Here is a 22,607-nt window from a genome sequence, read left to right on the forward strand (position 1 = left end):
TTGATATTTATAAATTAATGAACTTTGATTATACACATTTTATACATGCTGATGATCTTACTTTAAGTTGGAGTCGGCCAGGTAACCTTTTTTAAGCATACAATTTTGTAATTGCAATTTTAGAGTGTTTTAAGATGCGATAACAGATGATATTTTTGGCAAACAAATGTTAAAGTTAAGGTTGAATGGTTACATCACCACTTTTGCTGAATTCTGAGATTGGAAGATATCTTTAAAGATGTCTCAAAAACATGTTTTATAGACATTTAGCGTTGAAACTGAAAATAATACAAATTTGATTAAATAAGCATCCAACTATAGTCTGATAAAATTATTGAGGGATACTAGTGTGTTACATAATAAAGATATGTGTATTATAATTGGCATAGCACTTACGCTAGTTTCATGAGGGCAATAAAAAATAACAGGATAGTTGATTGTTCTTCGATATAAGGTTTGAGTGTACTTGTAAAATGATGTTGATGAAGGAATCTGATGAGCTTTCAAATAGGGAGCCATCCTCATCCTTCTCCAGGTTATCATTTTCCCTCAAAGATGTAATGTCTTTAGTTTCTATTGACTTGAACAAATCTGGAGGTGCAGTATTCATGATATCTGTCCTTTCAACACCAGGTTTGAGATCGTCCAGGACTTCGCTACATATCCCACCCTTCTTTCCAGTCACCCCCTGAGATGAAATCCTTGTGAGTGATCTTTTCTTTATTGACAATGGTATGGTGCCCTTCCCCAAATACAAAGCTAATGGAGGAACCACCTCTGACTAATATAATTTGGTATGTTCCATCAATCTATCTTCCTCTCATATTATATAACGGCTTTAAGCTATACACACTGACATTAGTATATGCCTAGTGATGTGTGAGGTTAATGAAGACGTGGCTTAGAACAGGCTCCAAAAGTGATAATCACTGATCAAGATAAGTCACTCAGATTCGCTCTTGAAGAAGTTTTTCCATGTTCAAGTCACTGTTTTGTGGTTTGGCATGTGCTGGAAAAAATACCCGTTGATCTAGAAAAGTTGCATGAGAATTTCATGAAAAAATTCAGCAAGTGTATATTTAAGTTGGCAACCGATGAGAAATTTGGTTTAACAGGGTCGAAGATGGTTAGCCGATTTTATCAGCAAAAGAACGACTGGATTCAGACACTGTATGAGATCCGCAAAAAGTGAATTCTAGCTTACATGACAGGCAGTTTTATGGCTGGAAGGTCTACAACTCAACGGTCGGAGAGTATAAGCCTCCTTTGACAAGTACATTCATAAGAAAATCAGGCTCAAAGAGTTTATGAGACAATATGGAATGATTCTCTAAAATCAATATGAAGATGAAGCAATGGCAGACTTTGATACATTGCACAAACAACCAGCATTGAAATCACATTCACCATGGGGAAAGCAGATGTCAATAATTTATAATTTAATTCACAGCAGAACAAAGTTGGTTATGAACACATCATTTACGCAACCTATGTGAAGAAGCGAACCAAAAACAAAATGAATAGAGGAGCATACTTCCATAAGGAAGTCAAACTTTGATACATTATCCGGCAACAACACTGTCATTGATAAGAAATCTCAGGGGTATGGGCTAGGAACTGGTAGGTAAAGGGTAACAATGTGACGACGCAAATGTGAAGGAACTTATTTAAAGTCAAATTTCCCTATGGAGACTATTTTGTGCTTAGAAATTTGTAGTTGCAGAAAGTTTTTTAATCCGACAGATTGAAATGTTACGCGCACTAATGTGCACTTTGAAAGGTTCACGTCAAGGAACAGAAGAATGGTATCGACGGATGATTCATCAACTATTATATAGCTGGCTAACGTTCATACTTACATTAACTAATACTTGATTGAATAAATTGACCTACGAATTCTGATAAAATGATGTTGGTGAAAGTACACAATATTAAACTGATCCCTAAGGAAAACCTTCCTAGGTAGCTTTCCATTCTTGTAATTTGTATATGCTGTGGGAATTTTCTGTGAAGAAAAAAAAAAATTTCGGAAAGGTAAAAACAATATTAATTTCTTTAAATCAGATTTATCAAATCATAAAAAGCAACAAATATGAGTAGAAAAATTAATTTAAATAAACTCAAAGTTTGAACTTTTTGATGTTAGAAATATTTAAGAATGTAACTATTTGAAAAAATACAAAACAAAATACTTGTATTTGCAGATCTAAATTTCCTCCCCTTATTCATAGCCCAATCTTCAAATAGTGTTAATTTAACAAAAAAAAATAATTAAAAAACGGAGTTAGAAAAAATAATATATCAAATACTTGTGGGGGGCTGGCCGGGGGGAGAGAGGGAGGAGTTTAAAAATAAAAATCTGAAGTTGAAAATATTTTTAAAAAACAAAATTAATTTTTTGGGGAGGTTTTTTTTTTTGGGGGGGGGGGGGGGGCTGGCCGGTGGGGGAAGGGTCAAGGATCAGGTGAAAAAATAAAATTTTGAAATTGAAAATATTTATTTAAATTGATGTTTTTCCCCAAAAAAATATAATTTAAAATTGGCGGAGAGTTATGAAAAATATTTTTCTTAATTTTTGAAGGAAATCATTTTCCTTATTTTTGAGGAAAAAATGAGTTGATTTGAAAAACATTTTTCGAAACTTTTGTCCCAATCAAACATGGGAACATTGGAAAACACAGAAAATGTTTTCCTTCATACCAAACAGACTCTTTATGTAATTTAGTAAACAAACTAAATAGCAGAACAATAAGATCAAAGTAAAACTTTACTTTTGAAGCCCACTTTTAGTATAGTATGATGAGTAAGATCAAATAAAACATTCTCAATTCTTTTATAAGATCAATAATACTAACTAAAACAACCTTCATTTCATTTCAACAAACAACAATATTTTGAGTCTTCAAAATTTGTCAACAAACAACAATGCTTATAGTCATCAAATTTGTCAATACATAATAATAATACTTAAGGCCATAAAAATTAAAATGCTATGATAAATAGTAATAAACTATTTCTTTTATTTATTGTTGCAATGAGAATTTGATCTTTCATAGAGAACTTGAATTTGCAATTAAAGGACTCTGCCACATTTTTCCCTCACAAATTCACAAATACACCTGTCATCTTTTTCCACAAGATTCCACCACCATAAATTGCACCATCCGCCTACCAGCCATGTTGTTCCATTACTCCAATTATTGACTTTTGTCTCAAACTCTCTTCCAACAGAGTCGCGAATGATCATGGTTGGATGGAGTTTAAGTTTGTAGTCTCTCGCCACATCAATTGGAACATACTGTAATTATGAACAAAGACTTTGTTAAATTAGAAAGTTACATAAAATTATTCTCTAGATCAATATATAATAATTGTTTTTAGTTACCAGTTGATTTCTCATTTTTGCTACAAAGTAAGGATTTTTTGGGCTGAGTTGCGCGTCCACTTCTGAATATATATGCACCATATTTGTCATGCACATTCCTCACCTTGCAAGTAATAGCTTTTCGACGTCCAGCTGAATAAAGGAAATTAAGATAAGAGTTTACAAATAAAAATCCCATGAAAACTCACAAATATTCAAGCTGTTTCATTGTACGTGGTGATACTTTATTGAACAAGAACTTTATGAAAAAAGAAGACTTCTGACATTATACCAAAAGTGTCAAGAAATGGTATTTGAATATACTCTTCTCTAGTATTCAATAAAACCTAGCAAAATATTCTCTTAAGCTCGTTTTGTTAATGAAACAAACCTATTTTAAATCTTAAAGACTTAAACATTTCATGTTATTTATAAGATTACAAAATCATATCCAAATATTTTATTTTTGCAGTAATGTACTAACATTTAAAGAATTGATTTACATATAAAATCTAACAGATAATTAGATCTAAATATTTAACTGTATTTACCTTTTGAAGCTGACGTGTCTTCTCCATCTATTTCATTCTCCTTCCTCCTCTTTCCCTTCATCCACCTCTGTTTCTTTCTCCTCCCCCTCTTGTTCATTATCTTCTTCCACCTCTTCTTCATCATTATCTTCTTCTTCTACCATATAGTTAGTTATCAGTGCTATCATCATCAAATGAGCTATTGTTGTTATCTCTAGTCTTATTTTTCTCTTTTGGTTCTATACTCTGTCGATGTTCAATATTCACTTCTTCCTTCTTGTTGTCACATTTTAGCTTCATTCTTTATACATCCATTTGGTCCAAGTAATTTTATGTCAACTATTTCAATTCTATCATAATCGAATATTATAATGTTTCCAAACTTTAGACTGTTGTCCTCGATAAGTTTCTCTTATCCATTCAGAAAATACAAATCTTTTTCTATTTTGATCAATCTTACAGGCCACCACATATTGCTAAACTGATTCCTACGGAAAACCTTCCTAGGTAGCTTTCCATTCCTGTAATTTGTATATGCTGTGGGAATTTTCTGTGAAGAAAAAACATATTTTCGAAAAAAAAGGGTAAAACAATATTAATTTCTTTAAATTAGATTTATCGTATCATAAAAAGCAACAAATATGAGTAGAAAAAGTAATTTAAATAAACTCAAAGTTAGGACTTTTTGATGTTAAAAATATTTATAACTATTTGAGAAACAACAAAATAGAATACTTGTATTTGCATATCTAAATTTCCTCCCCTTATTCATTGCCCAATCTTCAAAAAGTGTTTAATTTACACAAAAAATAATTAAAAATGGAGTTAGCAAAAATAATAAATCAAATACTTGTATTTGCAAATCTAAATTTCACCAAGACTTTTCATCTTTTCATATCCATTGCGCACATTTTCAAAAGAAATAAATTCAAGAAACTAAGTCTTAAAAATCTATTACCACAAGGAGAAAGTGTATTTACCATCCGTTTAGCACTAGTTTGAGGATTGAAAGCCTTGAGAAAACCTTTCCCATGTTCACTTTTGTTGTCAAGCAATTAGAGAATAGAAGAACTTGCCACACAACCTAAATCCTATAAGCGCCTTTATATGTTAAAGTAGTGTCATTACTCAAGCATATATATATATATATAAATTGATGTCAGACCTAAAAGGTGTATTTATGTCATTTATGTAATGACATGATTATACATGAGTTTTTCACATATTTCACGTGGATATATCAAATACTAAGTCACAAAATTTTACGGTATATTTGTACATTCGCCTTTATTTTATTGTTGCAAGCATAAAAAGTCTTTAAGCTCCACGCAAAAGATCATATGACATTATGACTTATTAAGCTCTTTTTTGGATCCATGCAAAAGTTCACACTTTCAACACAATTTTTAACACTGTCACGTTTATCTTTTTTGGATCCATGCGAATATTCACAATTTTTGACACTGTCACGTTTATCTTTTTTGGATCCTTGCAAAAGTTCACGCTTCCAACACAACTTCTGATACCAACAATTTTATCGTTTTCTGTCACGTTTATCTTTTTTGGTCTATGTAAAAGTTCATACTTCAACACAACTTTTGACACCAACAATTTTAACTTTTTCTGTTACGTTTATCTTTTTTGGATCCATGCAAAAGTTCACAATTTCAACACAAACTTCTGACACCAACAGTTTCAGAACTTGAGTTGAAAGTGTGAACTTTTGCATGGATCCAAAAAAAGATAAACGTAACAGAAAAAGTTAAAATTGTTGGTGTCAAAAGTTATGTTGAAGTGTGAACTTTTACATGGACCAAAAAAGATAAACGTGACAGTAAACGATAAATTGTTGGTATCAGATGTGTTGGAAGCGTGAAATTTCGCATTGATCCAAAAAGATAAACGTGACAGTGTCAAAAGTTGGTTTGAAAGTGTGAACATTTACATGGATCCAAAAAAGATAAAAGTGTTAGAAATTGTGTTGAAAGTGCGAACTTTTGCATGGATCCAAAAAATATGATCTTTTGCTTGAAGCTTAAAGACTTTTAACGCTTGTAACAATAAAATAAAGGTGAATGTACAAATATACCGTAAAATTTTGTGACTTATTATTTGATATATCCACGTGAAATATGTGAAAAACTCATATATAATTATGTCATTACATAAATGACATAAATACACCTTTTAGGTCTGACATCAATTTATATATATATATATATATATATATATATATATATATATATATATGCTTGAGTAATGACACTACTTCAACATATAAAGGCGCTTATAGGAATTAGGTTGTGTGGCAAGTTCTTCTATTCTCTAATTGCTTGACAACAAAAGTGAACATGGGAAAGGGTTTTCTCAAGGCTTTCAATCCTCAAACTAATGCTAAACGGATGGTAAATACACTTTCTCCTTGTGGTAATAGATTTTTGAGACTTAGTTTCTTGAATTTATTTCTTTTGAAAATGTGCGCAATGGATATGAAAAGATGAAAAGTCTTGGTGAAATTTAGATTTGCAAATACAAGTATTTGATTTATTATTTTTGCTAACTCCATTTTTAATTATTTTTTGTGTAAATTAAACACTTTATGAAGATTGGGCAATGAATACGGAGAGAAAATTTAGATATGCACATACAAGTATTCTATTTCTTTAATATTTCTAACATCAAAAAGCCCTAACTTTGAGTTTATTTAAATTACTTTTTCTACTCATATTTGTTGCTTTTTATGATACGATAAATCTAATTTAAAGAAATTAATATTGTTTTTACCCTTTTTTTCGAAAATATGTTTTTTCTTCACAGAAAATTCCCACAGCATATACAAATTACAAGAATGGAAAGCAACATAGGAAGGTTTTCCTTAGGAATCAGTTTAGCAATATGTGGTGGCCTGTAAGAGCAATCAAAATAGAAAAAGATTTGTATTTTCTGAATGGATGGGAGAAATATATCGAGGACAACAGTCTAGAGTTTGGAAACATTATAATATTCGATTATGATGGCAATGAAATAGTTGACATAAAATTACTTGGACCAAATGGATGTATAAAAAATGGAGCTAAAATGTGACAACAAGAAGGAAGAAGTAAATGTTGAACATCGACAAAGTATAGAACCAAAAGAGAAAAACAAGACTAGAGATAACAACAATATCTCATTTGATGATGATAGCACTGATAACTATATGGTAGAAGAAGAGGATAATGATGAAGAAGAGGTGGAAAAGGAAGAGTTAGAAAATAATGAACAGAAGGGGGAGGAGAAAGAAACAGAGGAGGAGGTGGATAAAGGGAAAGAGGATGAAACGGAAGAGGAAGTGGTGGAGAGGAAGGAGAATGAAATAGATGGAGAAGACACGTAATCTTCAAAAGGTAAATACAATTAAATATTTAGATCTAATTATCTGTTAGATTTTATATGTAAATCAATTCTATAAATGTTAGTACATTGCTGCAAAAATAACGTATTTGTATATTTGGATATGATTTTGTAATCTTATAAATGACATGAAATGTTTTAGTCTATAAGTTTTAAAAGATTTAAAATAGGTTTGGTTTTTTGTTTCATTACCATAACGAGCTTAAGGGAATATTTTGCTAGGTTTTATTGAATACTAGAGAAGAATATATTTAAATACCATTTTCTAACACTTTTGGTATAATGCCAAAAGTTTTCTTTTTTCATAGAATTCATGTTCAATAAAGTATCACCACGTACAATGAAACAAATGAAGTATTTGTGAGTTCTCATGGGATATCTATTTGTAAACTTGATCTTAATTTCCTTCATTCAGCTGGACGTTGAAAAGCTATTACTTGCAAGGTAAGGAATGTGCATGACAAATATGGTGCAGATATATTCAGAAGTGGACGCACAACTCAGTCAAAAAATTCTTACTTTGTAGCAAAGATGCGAGCAAAAATGAAAAATCAACTGGTAACTAAAAGCTATATAACTATATATTGATCTAGAGAATAATTTATGTAACATTTTAATTTAACAAAGTCTTTGTTCATAATTAGTATGTCCAATTGATGTGGTGAGAGACTACAAACTTACTCTCTCCAACAATGATCATTCGCGACTCTGTTGGAATTGAGTTTGAGACAAAAGCCAATAATTGGAGCAATGGAACAACATGGCTGGTAGGCGGATGGCGCAATTTATGTTGGTGGAATCTTGTGGAAAAAGATGACAGGTGTATTAGTGAATTTGTGAGGGAAAAATGTGGCAGAGTCCTTTAATTGCAAATTCAAGTTCTCTATGAAGGATCAAATTCTCATCGCAACAATAAATAAATAAAATAGTTTATTACTATTTATCATAGCATTTTAATTTTTAGGGCTTAAGTATTATTATGTGTTGACAGATTTGATGAAAATAAGCATTGTTGTTTATTGACAAATTTTGAAGACTAAAAATATTGTTGTTTGTTGAAAAGAAATGAAGGTTGTTTTAGTTAGTATTATTGTTCTAATAAAAGAATTGAGAATGTTTTATTTGATCTTACTCATCATACTATACTAAAAGTTGGCTTCAAAAGTTACTTTAATCTTATTGTTATGCTACATTAAGTGATTATTGGTGAAATGTTAGGTGAGGTTAGGACTTGCATTGAAGTCTGCTTCTTATATTTATTGAATTGCTATAAACATAATTAGCAACAGGAAACCTTCAAAAATAGCAAATATTAAGCGTTAAATAAGACTTTATAGTTATACTTTGCTTATTTATGAATAATAACAAAATGTTAGGGGAGCAGGGATGAGAGAGGTGAGCAAAACCTAGGAGAGAAGGAGAAAGTGTATCTTTTTACGAATTTTGGAGAAAAAATACAAATACAAACTGATTTTGTATTAAAACGAATACATATTAAGAGGAGAGAGGCGAGCGAAATCTACAGAGGAAGGAGAGAGGAGAGGTAATGAGAGGGTGGAGAGAGAATTGTATTTTGCATTTTTTTTACATTGTATTATGTATTAATCTTGTATCAATTATATTCCAAATACAATAAATGACACGACCAAAGTAAGACTTTCTTGCTTAAAATCATGTTCTTAATGATGATCTACCCCTTTCTACCCAATCGTACAAGAATTCCCCTGCCCGGATATATAATTTGTAAACTTGTCTTTTTAGCAAAGTAACAAAACGAAGAAAAAAATGACAGATACTAAAATAGGGCATGGTGAAGCGAGTGGGTTGAAGATAGAAAAAAAAGCTATGTAGGGTGGGTGGGGCAGGTTGAATTTTAGCAGGTTAAGACTCAACCAGCCCCATTGCCATCCCTACTGAAATATATCAGATAAGATAAAATACAGTAGATATCATTTGTTCAGAAGGCTGACAAGAACCTAACTTGTAAATATCTCATGCTAAAACTGAAATCACTTTAACACCCTTTCATTGCCCCATATCTGAAGCGAAAGTTATCCTCGGGTAAACCCTGGCCCTACCGTATAAGTAATCCAACTGGGAGCATTCCAGACATGAGATTAGACCAGACTGACACATAATATGAACCTTAATAAAGCATGTTAATCGACTCCTTCATACAAGTAAAATATCCGAATATGCAGAAGAAAGATGAGCTCATATATATTTACTAGCAGCCCTCTGATAAGAAACAATTTCTTAGTTCAGATGTCTTGTAGTACGTCTATTGGTCATCCTTCATGTATTCAGCAGAATAAATTTCCGATGAAGATATACCATTCAAAAGAAGTAGAAACAGGGGAAGAAGTAAGAGATACCTTGTTAACTGGACCTCTTGTTAACTGGGAGCTACTACCAAACTTGTCTCCAGGGAATCCTCCAGAACTGAAGAATTCACGCTGGAGCACAGAACCATTCTTCAAGTCCACCGCAGAACTTATTGGCTCTACGTCACGTTAAACCACCTAAGGGGTAAATCCTTTTGAATTCAACTCATTGTCCGAATGCCACCCATTGTCTTCTGAACTAGGTCCTACTTCCTCATCCCCGTGGCTTCCATCTTTTCACCGTTATCATTGTAAGAGAAGCTATTAACTGACTCAGAGTTGCTTTGTGTTAAAGCCAGTTTATGTATTTCTCCACATTCCAAAACAAATTTATGTCTGAAGTAGAGGTAGTAGGTTCATAAGAAGAATATGAAGGATAGCCGAAAACTTTACGCATCAAGCTATCAGAAACGCCTCGAAATTGACGCACAATATCATCCACAGAATCATCCACGTTAACTGTCACAAAGGATGAGTTCAATCAGATTACAACAAATTAAGTAACTACCATATACCATGTCACTCACTCATTATGTTCATTTTTAAGCAATCAGAGAAAGACGTAAAAGTATATTAAGGAAAAAAAATAATCATCTTACGTAGTTATTCACTACGCTGACAGATCGAATGTGCCATTAAGGATTCTTATGCATAAATACACCAGAAAGGAGAACAATTAAACAATTATTCTACTTAATCCCTGCCAAGAACAGACAATAATTTTTCCTAGTCAGTAACCTTGAAAGGACAAGAAAATGGCAATTATGAAAATGACAATTATGAAAGAAGTGGTGGTGCCAAGAAAGGACAAGAAAATGACAATTATGAAAAGAAAAGGAACTTAGACTGAAAACCAGCATAAGACTGCCCTGTTGAGGTCTATGAAGATCTAGGAGTTCTGATGCCATGTGAAAGTTTGAGCAAACCTTAAGAAAAAAATAAAGTTGTCAAGACCTTATACGCCACTTTTATATAACTCAACAACCTTCCACATGTGTAACAACTTTTGGGGTTCACTCATGTATTTGAATGTGGACTTATCAGTACGAGGAAACCCTACAAAGGTGGACTCAGATATCATGTGAGAGAATGAGACAAGAAAAAACATATTGATAACTTGACAATCCAGTGAATACAACACGCCTATTTATTTATAGGTTTCAAATATAATACATATGGTACTTCTCCAACACGGAACAATATGTGAATTAAGAATTTAACTCTATTATAACACAATTAAATAAGCACACTACTTAAAGTTCATGACTGCAGATTATATGATGTGAAGAAAAGTAACAAAGTGTGTCGCCTCAGATTGTGATTTAATAGTACAATACTTTGTTCAAACTTAAGCTTTATAATTTAGCAAAGCAGACTTCCCAACTCACTTCAAGAATTAAGCATTATCTGGAGTTGGAATCAGATACCCACGCTGCATCCTATGCAAAGAAACTCGGTACAAGTTATTCTGGCCATTAAATGGAGATTTATTTATTGCAGTCATCAACAGGACTACCCTTTTACCACATTCCATGTATACGAGTATATAGAGGTAATGTAAATACCAGACTCATCACATAGATAAAGAAAACAAACATGTTGGCTGGAAAAATCACTGAAGAAGATTTTCCAAAAGAGTAGTTCTTCATAGACATAAATCAGGTATTAGTTAGGGTTAAAACAGCCTAGATCTATATGAAATGATGGTATAAGACGTAACGAACTTCAAGAAATATATACCTTGAAGAGGCCCTAAGAAATCCCACATTCATGTTGCTCAGCCACATTGGCAATTGACAAGAGATCCTGATAGAGAAAGAACATTTAAAGCAACCAGAAGGCACAAATAGATATAAAAGAAGTGCAGAAACATACTAGCAGATATTTGTAAAGCTGAATGCAATGCTGATGAAAGAAAAGCAAGCCCCCTTCCATCACATAGTAGTTTCACATTCTAAGTGCCTCCTAGAAAGACACTTTAGAATGAGATGATTCTTCTGATACATGCCAAAGAAAATTGACTAGGATTCTCTAAAAACTACAATGTGCATAACCTGAAATGATCTGGCCACAACCATGTGAACAAGCAAGTAAAACAATGGGAAGAAAACGAATTAAGGAACATCAATTCAAGAAGTAAAGAACCGGAAACTTCAATCAAGAATTCAAGAATCATGGACATCTTACCGAGCTTTAACATAAAAAGAAAGGGAGTACGATTATCAGCAAAACATTAATTCAACAACTCAAGAACAAGGAATGACCAGTTAAAGAAACAAGAAAAATTAGTAACCTAAAAATCCTTAGATTCAATCTTTTTTTACCGTCGCACGGGAGTAAGACTCGATCATTTTACCGTCGTCGTGGCCGGATTCCGTCGTCATGACTGGATTCAGAAGAAGAAGAGGTCGCCCACATAGGTAGTTCATCGGCTTTCTACAACATCTTTTTCCATATATTTTTCTTACAAAAAAAAAAAACTACTTTATTAATTAGGTCAAAATAATTATGGCAAATTTCTTTATTTATTTCAACTTATTAAAGTTTCAAACAATTCTTATTTATCATAGTCTTATATGTTTCCTTTAACTAAGAATTAAATAACTGAGAAAAATTAAAGAAATAGATATCTTTCTAAAAAAATTAAAGAATGTTAAGAAAATGAAATTGATCACTTTAATTCCAGTATATATATATATATATATATATATATATATATATATATATATATATATATATATATATATATTATAACGATAAACAGAAAAAAATAATAAAACTAGTTAAAATTCATAAATAAAAAAACATGTTAATTATGTTTATAACAATTCAATAAACATGAGAAGTGAACTTTAATACAAATCTTAACCTCACCGAATTATTTTGTCATAATCACTTAATAAAATTTAGCGAACAAATTAAATAGTAGAATAGGAAGAAACTTTACTTTTGGAGCTCCTTATTTTAGTTCAGCATGATGAGTAAGATTAAATGGAAATTTTATTAATTCTTTTATCATAACAATAATATTGACTAAAATAATCTTCATTTTTGTCAATATTTTTTTCCAATACTTTTTGTATAATGCTAAAAGCTTTTTTTTTCCCCCCATAAAATTCATGTTTTTATCAGTGTTATTATTCTGATAAAAGAATTGAGCAAATTTGATTTAATCTTACTCACCAAACTATACTAAAAGTGAGAGCTTCACAAACAAAGTTTTTATTGATCTTATTGTTCTAGTGTTTAGCTTGTTGCCAATTACATTAAGTGATTGTGATGAAATGTTAAGGTGAGGTTAGGACTTGTATTAAAATATGCTTCTTATGTTTATTGAATTGCTATAAACATAATTAGTATCGTTTTTATTTAGAGATTTTTTTCAAAATAGCAAACATTTAGACCTTAAATAGGGCTCTGTAGTTATAGCTCGCTTAACTATGAATAATAGCAATGTTAGGAGATGAAGGATGAGAACAGCGAGCAAAATATGAGATCGAGAGAGGAGAAAGTGTATTTCATGAATTTTGGAGGGTAAAAAATACAAATACAAACTAGTTTGTATCGAAATGAATACATATTAAGAGGAGAGAGACGAGTGAGATCGAGAGAAGAAGTAGAGAGGTAAGCGAGGTCTCAAGAGATAGGGGAGAAAGGTGAGCGAGATCAAGAGAGGGTGACAAAGAATTGTAATTTGTATTTATTTTAAATTATATTACATATTCATTTTTAAAATAATTACAAAAATCTCACCTTTTAGTTTACTTATTACCATTATCCCCTATAAGTTTTACAAATCTCCAAAATCCCTTATTTTTCTCTTAAGTAAAAAATGTCATTAGTGTATCCAACCCTCTTTTTAATGTATCATGTATCCGACCCTCTTTTTAATGTATCAGCGCTTTGATTTTTTGGGCCAATAATATATCTGATCCTCTTTTTAATGTATCGGCACATGCACATGTATCTGACCCTCTTTTTAATATATCAACATTTTGATTTTTGGCTATTAATGTATTCGACCCTCTTTTTAATGTATCAGCGCTTTGATTTTTTGGGCCATTAATGTATCCGATCCTCTTTTTAATGTATCGATGCATGTATCCGGTCCTCTTTTTAATATATCAACATTTTGAGTTTTGGCTATTAACGTATCCGACCCTCTTTTTAATGTATCAATATTTTGATTTTTGGCTATTAATGTATTCGACCCTCTTTTTAATGTATCAGCGCTTTGATTTTTTGGGCCATTAATGTATTCGATCCTCTTTTTAATGTATCGGTGCATGTATCCAACCCTCTTTTTAATGTATCGGTGCATGTATCCAACCCTCTTTTTAATATATCAACGTTTTGATTTTTGGCTATTAATGTACCCGACCCTCTTTTTAATGCATCGGCATTTATATTATTGTATTCGTTTGAGGGATTTCTGTAATTATAAACTTTTAAGAGATAAATTATAATTTTACCTTAAAGATCTGTGATTTTTATAATTTGTTCTTTATTTTATATCGATTGTATTTCATATACAATAAATATTATTTTACATTAATTTACAGTGATTATACATTTATTAAAAGTTTGGAAGTGAGTAGTAAGGGATTTATGTCTGCAATAGACACATATTTGATCTAGCCGCTACTGAGATGATTAATTTTAGCATTGACATGACTCCTTAATTGATAATCAATGCTAAATTACTTGATATTGAACCAATAAAATTGTTGGTGATAAAAAGGATGTTGAAATTTTATGTCTTTTTAATATCACTTAAAAGTTAATTATATGTCATTATCGATATCAAGCACGAAATGACAAATACAAAACTGTTCTGGTATCATAAAATCATGTACATTAACCATATATATATAAGTTGCATTTAAAAATATAATATGATTATAATGTTTGCAAATAATACGTACTCCGATATTTATATTTTTATATTAAATCACACAATTTAACTATATATAGAGTTAATATTCAAAAGGAGGAAACATAATGTCTTGCATTTTAGTTTATCACATTTGAACGCCATAAAAATCTGTGGTTTGCCCTGTATAGTTTGCTCATTTGTCAATCCTTTTATGTATTGCAGGCGCTATTTTTAGCTGCTTTCATTATTACTCTCTTCGTTCGATATTATTTGTCATAGTTTTTATTTTTAGAGTTAAATCATAAAAATTTTGACTAACAATTTAAGATGTATTTTTTGATCATATTAATATACAAAATATTATAATTTATAGTATTTTTTATATAGTTTTAAAATATCTAATTTTTTGATTTAAAATATCAAATTTATATGATCTAATTTAGCTTTAAAAATTAATCAAATTAATTTTCAACAAACAATTTCGGACCAAGGGAGTATTATTATGGTGGTCTTGTCCCACCTTCCAAATTTTGTAAAAAAGAAACAGTATTAACTTCTTGCTCTATTTTTTTCCTTCGGAAAAGGGCCTAAAATACCTTGAAGTATTGAAAATGGTACACAATTACACTCCATCCACCTATTGGCTCCCAAATACCCTTCACATCCACCAAATTTACCCCTTTATTAACAGACCAAAATTAAAAATAATTAAATAATAATTATTAATGACGTGACACTCAACCATTGGTTGTAATTTAATTATTTAAAATAATTTTAAACCCATCATTTTAACTAAATCCACCTATTACTTTTAAGTCAACATACTACTGGTCATTTGATAAAAACTATTACTTTCTCCCTCCTTCCTTGTAAATTCCCTGTAAACAGAGTACAAATAGTTACCATAACTTGTTCATTTGATAAAAACTACAACGAGTAAATTAAATCGAAAGAAATAGAAAAGATCAATATTACCTTTAAAACAGAAGTTAAGTTGCCCATAATCATCTGTAAATATTCTGTATCGGAATATGGAAAAGATGAATTTGCAAATAAAGGGGCAACCATATCCTTATTGAAAGTGCTAAAAATATATACAGCATTGGAGAGGATCTGTTTCGACTCTGTTTCACCCACTTTCTTCTGCAACAGTTTTCCCACATTTTAGAAATATTTCAACTGAGTTTGAAGATCTATAACTTGTCAAATGGAAACAAACATTTCATAAAAAAGTTGATCTAACTATCAAATTCAAACAATAATTACATAAAAGTAAGAGAATAAGTTTAAAAGGAAATATTGTGACTTACAAAGCCACGAGCGGTTTCAGCCAAACAACCCGAACCACCTGATGCAAAGTTTACTCCATGTACCAAATGCTTCTTCCCAATTTCAAAATACGGCGGAATAAATGGTAATTTAGCATATTCAGCTGCAAAATACAACCAACAATTATGTTCAGGTCTACCACAGTTAAAACTTTTCAAACAATTGGGGAAAACGCTAATAAATATACCGATAAAATCAGGAATTAGGCGTCCATCGGAGTTCCTGCCTGTAGGATACTTGAAGAATGATTCTCCATACGGCAAATAATTTTCTTGGAAGTTAGTAGTGGTGTTGATGTAATTATTATTTCCAGGATCGAAAACTGAATCACCGAACACGAAAAGGGCAGGTGTTTGATTAATAGGGTTGCGAATACACACAATCGGTGTGGCAAAATGTGCTACCAAAAAAAAGATGCAGAAGCTTGAGATCAAAGCCATTAGTATAAACACTAGTATATTGACTTAAAAAGTAATAGGTGGGTTTAGTTAAAATGGGTGGGTTTAGTTAAAATGGGTGGGTAATGGGTGGGTTTAAAATTATTTTAAATAATTAAATTATAACCAATGGTTGAGTGCCACGTCATTAAAAATTATTATTTAATTATTTTTAATTTTGGTCTGTTAATGAAGGGGTAAATTTGGACCCAAAGGTGGATGTGAAGGGTATTTGGGGGCCAATAGGTGGATGGAGGGTAATTGTGTATCATTTTCAATACTTCGAGGGTATTTTAGGCCTTTTCCGTTTTTCCTTTAATCTTCTTTTAGGAAAATTTTCCATCTTCATGCTTTTCTTGGTATTAAATTTTGCATCTTATCTTCATTCTTCATTGCTATATGATAACTAAGTAAGGAAACTATGAAAATTCTGAAAATAATGGAATGAGTGGGCTGGCATAGTTAAGAAAAATGAGTCATGTTCAAAGGGGTAGACACAAATTAAAGATCGTTATATTTACACCCTGCTTCATTTTATATGCAATTCAGTTCTTTTCTTGTTAGTATGTTACTGTAAAAAAATGACATCTTTTATGTATACTTGGACATGATCTTGTAGTCATATTCATGTCTTGAAATGTTTAAGACTACAAGTTTCTAAAAGATATAGTTTGTTAACAAAATGAGCCTAACATTTTTGATATGTTCCAAAAATCTTCTTTCTTTTTTAAAGTTCATGTTCAATGAAATACAACGGATGAAGTATCTCTGAGTTTTCATGCGATCTCTGTTTGTGAACCTGACCAGTTAACTTATTTGATTCAGCTGGATACCAAAGAGCCACTGCTCGCAAGGTGAGGCACAGCCATGGCCAATTTGGGGCAGATATATTCAAACGTGGACATACAACGCAGCCAAAAAATCCTTACTTTATAGCGAAATTACAGGCAAAAAGGAGAGACCAACTAGTAATTAAAAGCCTATAACTATTCTAGAGAATGATTTTGTAGTTCAATCTTATAGCATTCTCACTTAACAAAAAAATTATTCTAATTGCAGTACGTTCCAACTGTTGTGGTTAAAGCCTTCAATTTTGATCTCCCATCGAGCATGACCATTCGCGACTCTACTGGCAGAGAATTTGAGACAAAACTCAAGAATTGGAAGGATGGTAGAATATGGCTAACTGAAGGATGGCAAAGTTATGCAGGTGGAACCTTGTGGAGAAAGATGTCAAGTGTATTTGCGAATTTGTGAAAGGAAAAGGCAATAAAGTCCTCTACTTGCAAGTTCAAGTTCTTCACGAAGGATCAGTTTCCAACTCCAACACGAGGTATAAGAAAATTGTTTATTGCTACTTAACATAGAATTTCAAATTTTTATGGCTTTAAGTGCTGTTATAAGTTGGTAGGTTTTAAGACTACGTACTGTTGTTTGATGATAAAAGTTCTAGTTTAATTTGTATTAATAAGTTCTGTCTATTAAGTCTATTAACTATTGTTAAGACTAAAGTCTGGTAAATTTACATTTAAATGTTCAAACATTATTTGGTTTTCTTCTGTTTTAAATGCTCAGGGGGGGTAAAGTTTGATCTAAATGCTTATATATCATTTGCGTGTTGTTTATAGTCATCAAGTATTGGAAATATATCCATAACAATCTTGTTCTGAAATTTTATTTAAACACGTTGTTGATGTGGCCAGACACATGGAAGACGAAGACGAAGATAATGATGATGAAGAGGAGGAAGAAACTGAAGAGGATGAAAGGACTGGTACATTTAAGAAAAATGTGTCACGTTCAGAAGGTCGACACAAATCAAAGATCTTTATATTTACTCGTCTATTTCATCTTCTACACAATTCAATTTTTCTTTTTGTTAGTATGTTACTACAAAACTACATCTTTGTATATTTATACATGATATCTTGTAGTCATATAAATGCCATAAAATGTTTAGGATTACAAGTGCTAAAAAGAATTTAAAAGGTTTGGTTGCTTGGTTCATTGACAAAACGAGCCTAAGGGCACTGTTTGTTAGTTTTTGGAACAGCAGGGAAGAATAAAGTTAAACATCAACACTTCTGATATGTGTCAAAAGTCGTCTTTCATTCTCAAGTTCATGTTCAATAAGATACCACCATGTAAAATGAAACGGATGGTGTATCACTGAGTTTGCATGAAATTTTTATTTGTGAATCTGACTTGTTAACTTTCTTGATTCAGTTGGATGCAAAAGAGACACTGCTTGCAAGGTGAGGGATATCCCCGACCAATATGGTGCAGATATATTCAAAAGTGGATGCGCAACTCAGCCAAAAAATCCTTACTTTGTAGCGAAAATACGAGCAAAAAGGAGAGATCAACTGGTAGCGAAAAACCTATAACTAAATATTCTAGTGAATGATTTTATAATTTAATATTCTAGCATTCTCATTTAACAAAGTCGTTTTTCCTAATTCCAGTACATTTCAATTGATGTGGTGAGAGATTACAAACTTGAACTCCCTTCAAGAATGATAATTCGCGATTCTGCTGACAGAGAATTTGAGACGAAACTCAAAAATTGGAAGGATGGTAGAATATGGCTAGCTGGCGGATGGCGCAGTTTATGCAGGTGGAATCTTGTGGAAAAAGATGACAGATGCATTTGTGATTGTGAGAGGAAAAGGCAAAAAAAGCCTTTATTTGCCATGAAGTATTAGTTTCCAAGTAGTGAACTTGTAACAAGTAGTGTTGTTTGTTGTCAAATATTTAGGATTTATCTAGTTTGTATTGAAAGCTCTGACAATTAAAAGTCTGTTAAATTGGTGTTAAAACTAAAGTCTGGTTTATATACATTTGAATTGAATGTTCATCTATTATTTGATTTTCTTCTGTTTTAAATGCTTACATATCATTTGTGCAACTTTGGAAATATCTCCATTAAGAAAATAAAGGAGAAAGGAGTCCATTACGCTGCTTCTTTAGGCTAAATTTGGACAAAAGTACCATGGCCCACCCACTTTCCTGGCCAGTGTTACAAGTTGATGAGCTATAAGATGCCTCATCCAATTTTCTTTGTGAGCCAACCATCTCAACACTCCCCTTATCCATTGCTCTCATATTCACCTCACAAAAAATAATATCCCATGTTCACCCTTTTATTATCTCTCTACTTTGGCAAACTTAAAGCACTCCACAAGCCATCACAACCAGGTAAAAACACAATCTTTTTAGTTCTTTCTTTTCAAAGATTTTGTATAAACTTATTACAACTTCAATTTATTTATTTATTGTGTATAGGTTGGTGGTCAGAAAACAATGGCAACAATGACAACATTCTCTGCAGCAACAGTAAGTTCAGCAGCCACTATAGGCACAGGCAGAAGCTCTTCCCAGAAAGTAACCAAAGTGAAGTACATTAGTGGTTTGAATTCATTTGAAGGGCTAAAGGCAAACAACCATGTTGCCTCATTAGGCCTCCCTATGTCCACTGAACAATCTTTTGCAAAGATTGTTAGCTCATTGAAAACCCCATCATCACAAGCCAAAGGTGGAGCTTTGTCCTCTACCTGCAATGCTGCTCTTGAGATTTTCAGGATTGCTTCCATTATTCCTGGCTTGGTTCTTGTTGGAGTTGCTGTTGGATTCGTCCTCCTCCGAATTGAAACTGCTGTAGAGGAATCTGAATGAAACTTTGGTCTGTTAAAACATTTTCTTTTTTCCTGCATCAAGATTCACTCTCTTTCTAATTCCTATAATCCTCTGTTCTGAGGTAGAATTGATTTGTTTTGGATATATATGTTAAACTTATAAACTATGAGTTCTTCCAGAAACTCTAACCCTCTTATTGTATACACTTCTTTCTAAATGTTATGTGTTGCCTGGCAAGATTTTCACCTGTAGGGCTCTGACCATATAAGCAATACCATCTATCTAGCTTACTCATTCATTGTAAGAATGTAATTGAATTCCCTGTCATGGGATGAAACTCTAGTCTTACTTCAAGATTAAGGAAAATTGGAAAAAATGACTTTGAAAAGCTCACCAAATTGCAAGTTGATTGGAGGTTACAATTTGGTTGTGTGTCGCAAAACTGATGAAAAAAATTAAGTCTTTTCTGTCTCCTTGAGTTGGAGATAGTTTTTGGTTGCTTGAAAATGCATAAATAAGAAGCTGCAATCATACATCTTGATATACATGGCATAAAATTGTGTGTAATGCAAGTTCCAATTAGGTAAAAGTTATTCTAATAGATGTTCTTGTAATCACTTCACATTAGTTCTAATAATCCACAAAAAGCTAGCAACTTGCTCTATGATGAGAAAACTATAAGCATTCATTCTTCTATACTGGACTTTTAAAGAGCTTCCATCTTTTGTGCCAAAAGATAGATACTCTTGGTCGTTGACTGCCTGCTACTTCCTCCACAGTTAAAGGAAGCCATATATATCTAGAATCACCCAAATCATCTGGATTCCAGCGATCTGCCATGAAAATAAATGAACCAGGAAAAATGGGGAGCACATATGTGCTCTGAGCAAAGAATGTGGTGACTCGAAAAACTTTGTTAGCTCCTATACATGGGTTGCCTATAGTCTCCCATGGACCCATAATTGATTCAGCCACATGAGCCAGTGCCTCATTTGGTGCCCAACCACTGCATCCTGATGTGATCATGTAGTAAGTTCCTTGGTACTTGAACAAGGCCGGGGCCTCTCTATACTGCCCCACGAGAACCCTTGTCATAACATTAGTAACATCTACATAATCTTGATCAAGAAGACCAATATGAAGCTCCCTGTTGTGTACAGAGGAGTAAATAACATATGCCTTACCATCATCATCTTTGAACAAAGTCATGTCCCTGCTTTCAAAACCATGAGGCCTTTTACTGTATAGATATCGAAAAGGACCAGTAGGGGAATTGCTTATGGCAATTCCAACAGAGGCTTTGGTATAATTTGAATCATCAACGTGCATCCACATTACATATTTACCTGTCTTCTCATTGTAGATTACTTTAGGCCTCTCCAATACTTTAGACTTGTGAAGGTCATGATCCTCGTCATGTTCATCCGCAGCTAGTACAATACCCTCATTCTTCCAAGTCCACAAATCTTTAGAAGAGTAGCAGCCAACACCAATGATGTCTACTCGAGCTACATTCTTCCCGCGAGCTTGATAAGTAGGACCATTCTTGTACTCTCCATACCAAAAATACATTCTTGATCTTTCATCATAAAGAATCCCACCTCCATGAGCTTGAATAGGATGCCCATCAGTATCTAACCAAATTCTCCCAGGGTAATAGTAAAAGGTGTCATCTTTAGTATTCTTTCTAGGGTCTATGCTAGTCGTCATGTCAGGAAAGAAAATGTGCCTGAGTTTAGAAGACTTATCAAGGAATTCATCAATTAGCATGTTGGCTTCTGAGGATTGGCTTCCACTTGATTGAGGAATTTGGATCTCCTCCAACTCTTCATATCTTTCTTGAATCTGCCCTTTTTGAATACCTCTATAACTACCCAAAGATGAGAAATGAAGCAAAATCAAGAACCCCACCAAGATACAAACCAGTAAAGGATATGAACATCTGTTTCTTGATGAAAATCTAGCCATGGGGATTGGAGTTAGTGGTCAGAAACTATCTATCTGAGTTGTTGTATCAGAAGAGAAAAAAACATTGGAGTAAAGTTGGGGCTAAAACAGAAGTGAAGTTGTTTAATGTATTTCCTGGATCTCGAGACAAAAACAACTTGAAGCTAAATATTTTATTGATTCTGCTATCTTCATTCTCTGTTCACCTTGAACTTTGTTAATGGCGACTTGTACTTTTGGCTGTAGATTTTAGTTGAAATTTGGAAAAATGAGTTTGTGAAATTTGAAGTTGACTAACTAGGGAAATATTTGTATGAACTTGCCAAATTTCTTAAACAAACATTGTTTTCAAAATTTTCTTTTGAAAATCTTATGGTCAAATGGGATCTAGGTATTTGCGCACTAAAAATGCTTATTGGGCTTCATTTGCTTTTTCGTAAGTTTGGCCGGAAAGCAATTATTTTTTGAGTGGATTGTAGTGTCAACTTAAAATCCTTTTTTCTAAAAGCTGGTTTCAGAAAAATTGAATCTTTTTTTTTGAAAATAATTTAATTTTATCTTTAGTTCTTTTTTTTTTTGAAAAAAGATTAGTTTGTAGCTACAAAAATGTCTATTTACTTATTTTAGAAGTAAGATTCAAAAAATTTCTTTTTCTTGAATATTGTGTTCAGTCAAACGAGACATCTTAAGAAAGAACCAATTTCTACAATT

At 32.3% G+C, this 22,607-nt stretch overlaps 4 protein-coding genes and 1 long non-coding RNA gene across 15 annotated transcripts; 2 read left to right on the forward strand and 3 right to left on the reverse strand.

Moving 5' to 3' along the window:
* Positions 1 to 227: 227 nt before the first annotated feature.
* LOC101256137 (uncharacterized) lies at positions 228 to 12,340 on the reverse strand. 11 transcript variants are annotated; one of them, XR_003244615.2, is made up of 6 exons: positions 11,547 to 12,340; positions 11,412 to 11,477; positions 9,663 to 10,130; positions 3,916 to 4,444; positions 3,386 to 3,517; positions 2,852 to 3,298 (listed from the first exon to the last, which is right to left on the reverse strand). It is a non-coding gene; the product is annotated as an uncharacterized lncRNA (long non-coding RNA). The 11 variants fall into 11 exon arrangements; XR_003244616.2 differs by lacking the exon at positions 3,916 to 4,444; XR_011212055.1 differs by lacking the exons at positions 2,852 to 3,298; positions 3,386 to 3,517; positions 3,916 to 4,444 and adding exons at positions 10,271 to 10,371; positions 11,060 to 11,110 and having other exon boundaries at positions 9,112 to 10,130.
* Positions 12,341 to 15,210: 2,870 nt separating this feature from the next.
* On the reverse strand, positions 15,211 to 16,316 carry LOC101267750 (GDSL lipase). The gene is made up of 4 exons (XM_019212936.3): positions 16,064 to 16,316; positions 15,858 to 15,979; positions 15,523 to 15,690; positions 15,211 to 15,425 (listed from the first exon to the last, which is right to left on the reverse strand). The coding sequence occupies exons 1-4, from the start codon at positions 16,314 to 16,316 to the stop codon at positions 15,396 to 15,398; spliced, it is 573 nt and encodes a 190-aa protein (XP_019068481.2). The 3' UTR covers positions 15,211 to 15,395.
* Positions 16,317 to 18,020: 1,704 nt separating this feature from the next.
* LOC104645476 (B3 domain-containing protein At5g60140-like) lies at positions 18,021 to 19,018 on the forward strand. Its single transcript, XM_010317201.1, has 3 exons — positions 18,021 to 18,087; positions 18,540 to 18,682; positions 18,779 to 19,018. The coding sequence occupies exons 1-3, from the start codon at positions 18,021 to 18,023 to the stop codon at positions 19,016 to 19,018; spliced, it is 450 nt and encodes a 149-aa protein (XP_010315503.1).
* A 598-nt stretch (positions 19,019 to 19,616) lies between these two features.
* LOC101256427 (uncharacterized) lies at positions 19,617 to 20,166 on the forward strand. The gene has a single exon (XM_004230788.5). It carries the CDS (start codon positions 19,617 to 19,619, stop codon positions 19,986 to 19,988), a length of 372 nt encoding a protein of 123 aa, XP_004230836.1. The 3' UTR covers positions 19,989 to 20,166.
* A 362-nt stretch (positions 20,167 to 20,528) lies between these two features.
* Positions 20,529 to 22,343, reverse strand: LOC101256721 (uncharacterized). Its single transcript, XM_004230789.5, has one exon. It carries the CDS (start codon positions 21,915 to 21,917, stop codon positions 20,643 to 20,645), a length of 1,275 nt encoding a protein of 424 aa, XP_004230837.1. The 5' UTR covers positions 21,918 to 22,343; the 3' UTR covers positions 20,529 to 20,642.
* Between the last annotated feature and the right edge of the window lie 264 nt (positions 22,344 to 22,607).

The sequence above is a fragment of the Solanum lycopersicum genome, chromosome 1 (genome assembly GCF_036512215.1).
Source record: "Solanum lycopersicum chromosome 1, SLM_r2.1".
Taxonomy (NCBI): domain Eukaryota; kingdom Viridiplantae; phylum Streptophyta; class Magnoliopsida; order Solanales; family Solanaceae; genus Solanum; species Solanum lycopersicum.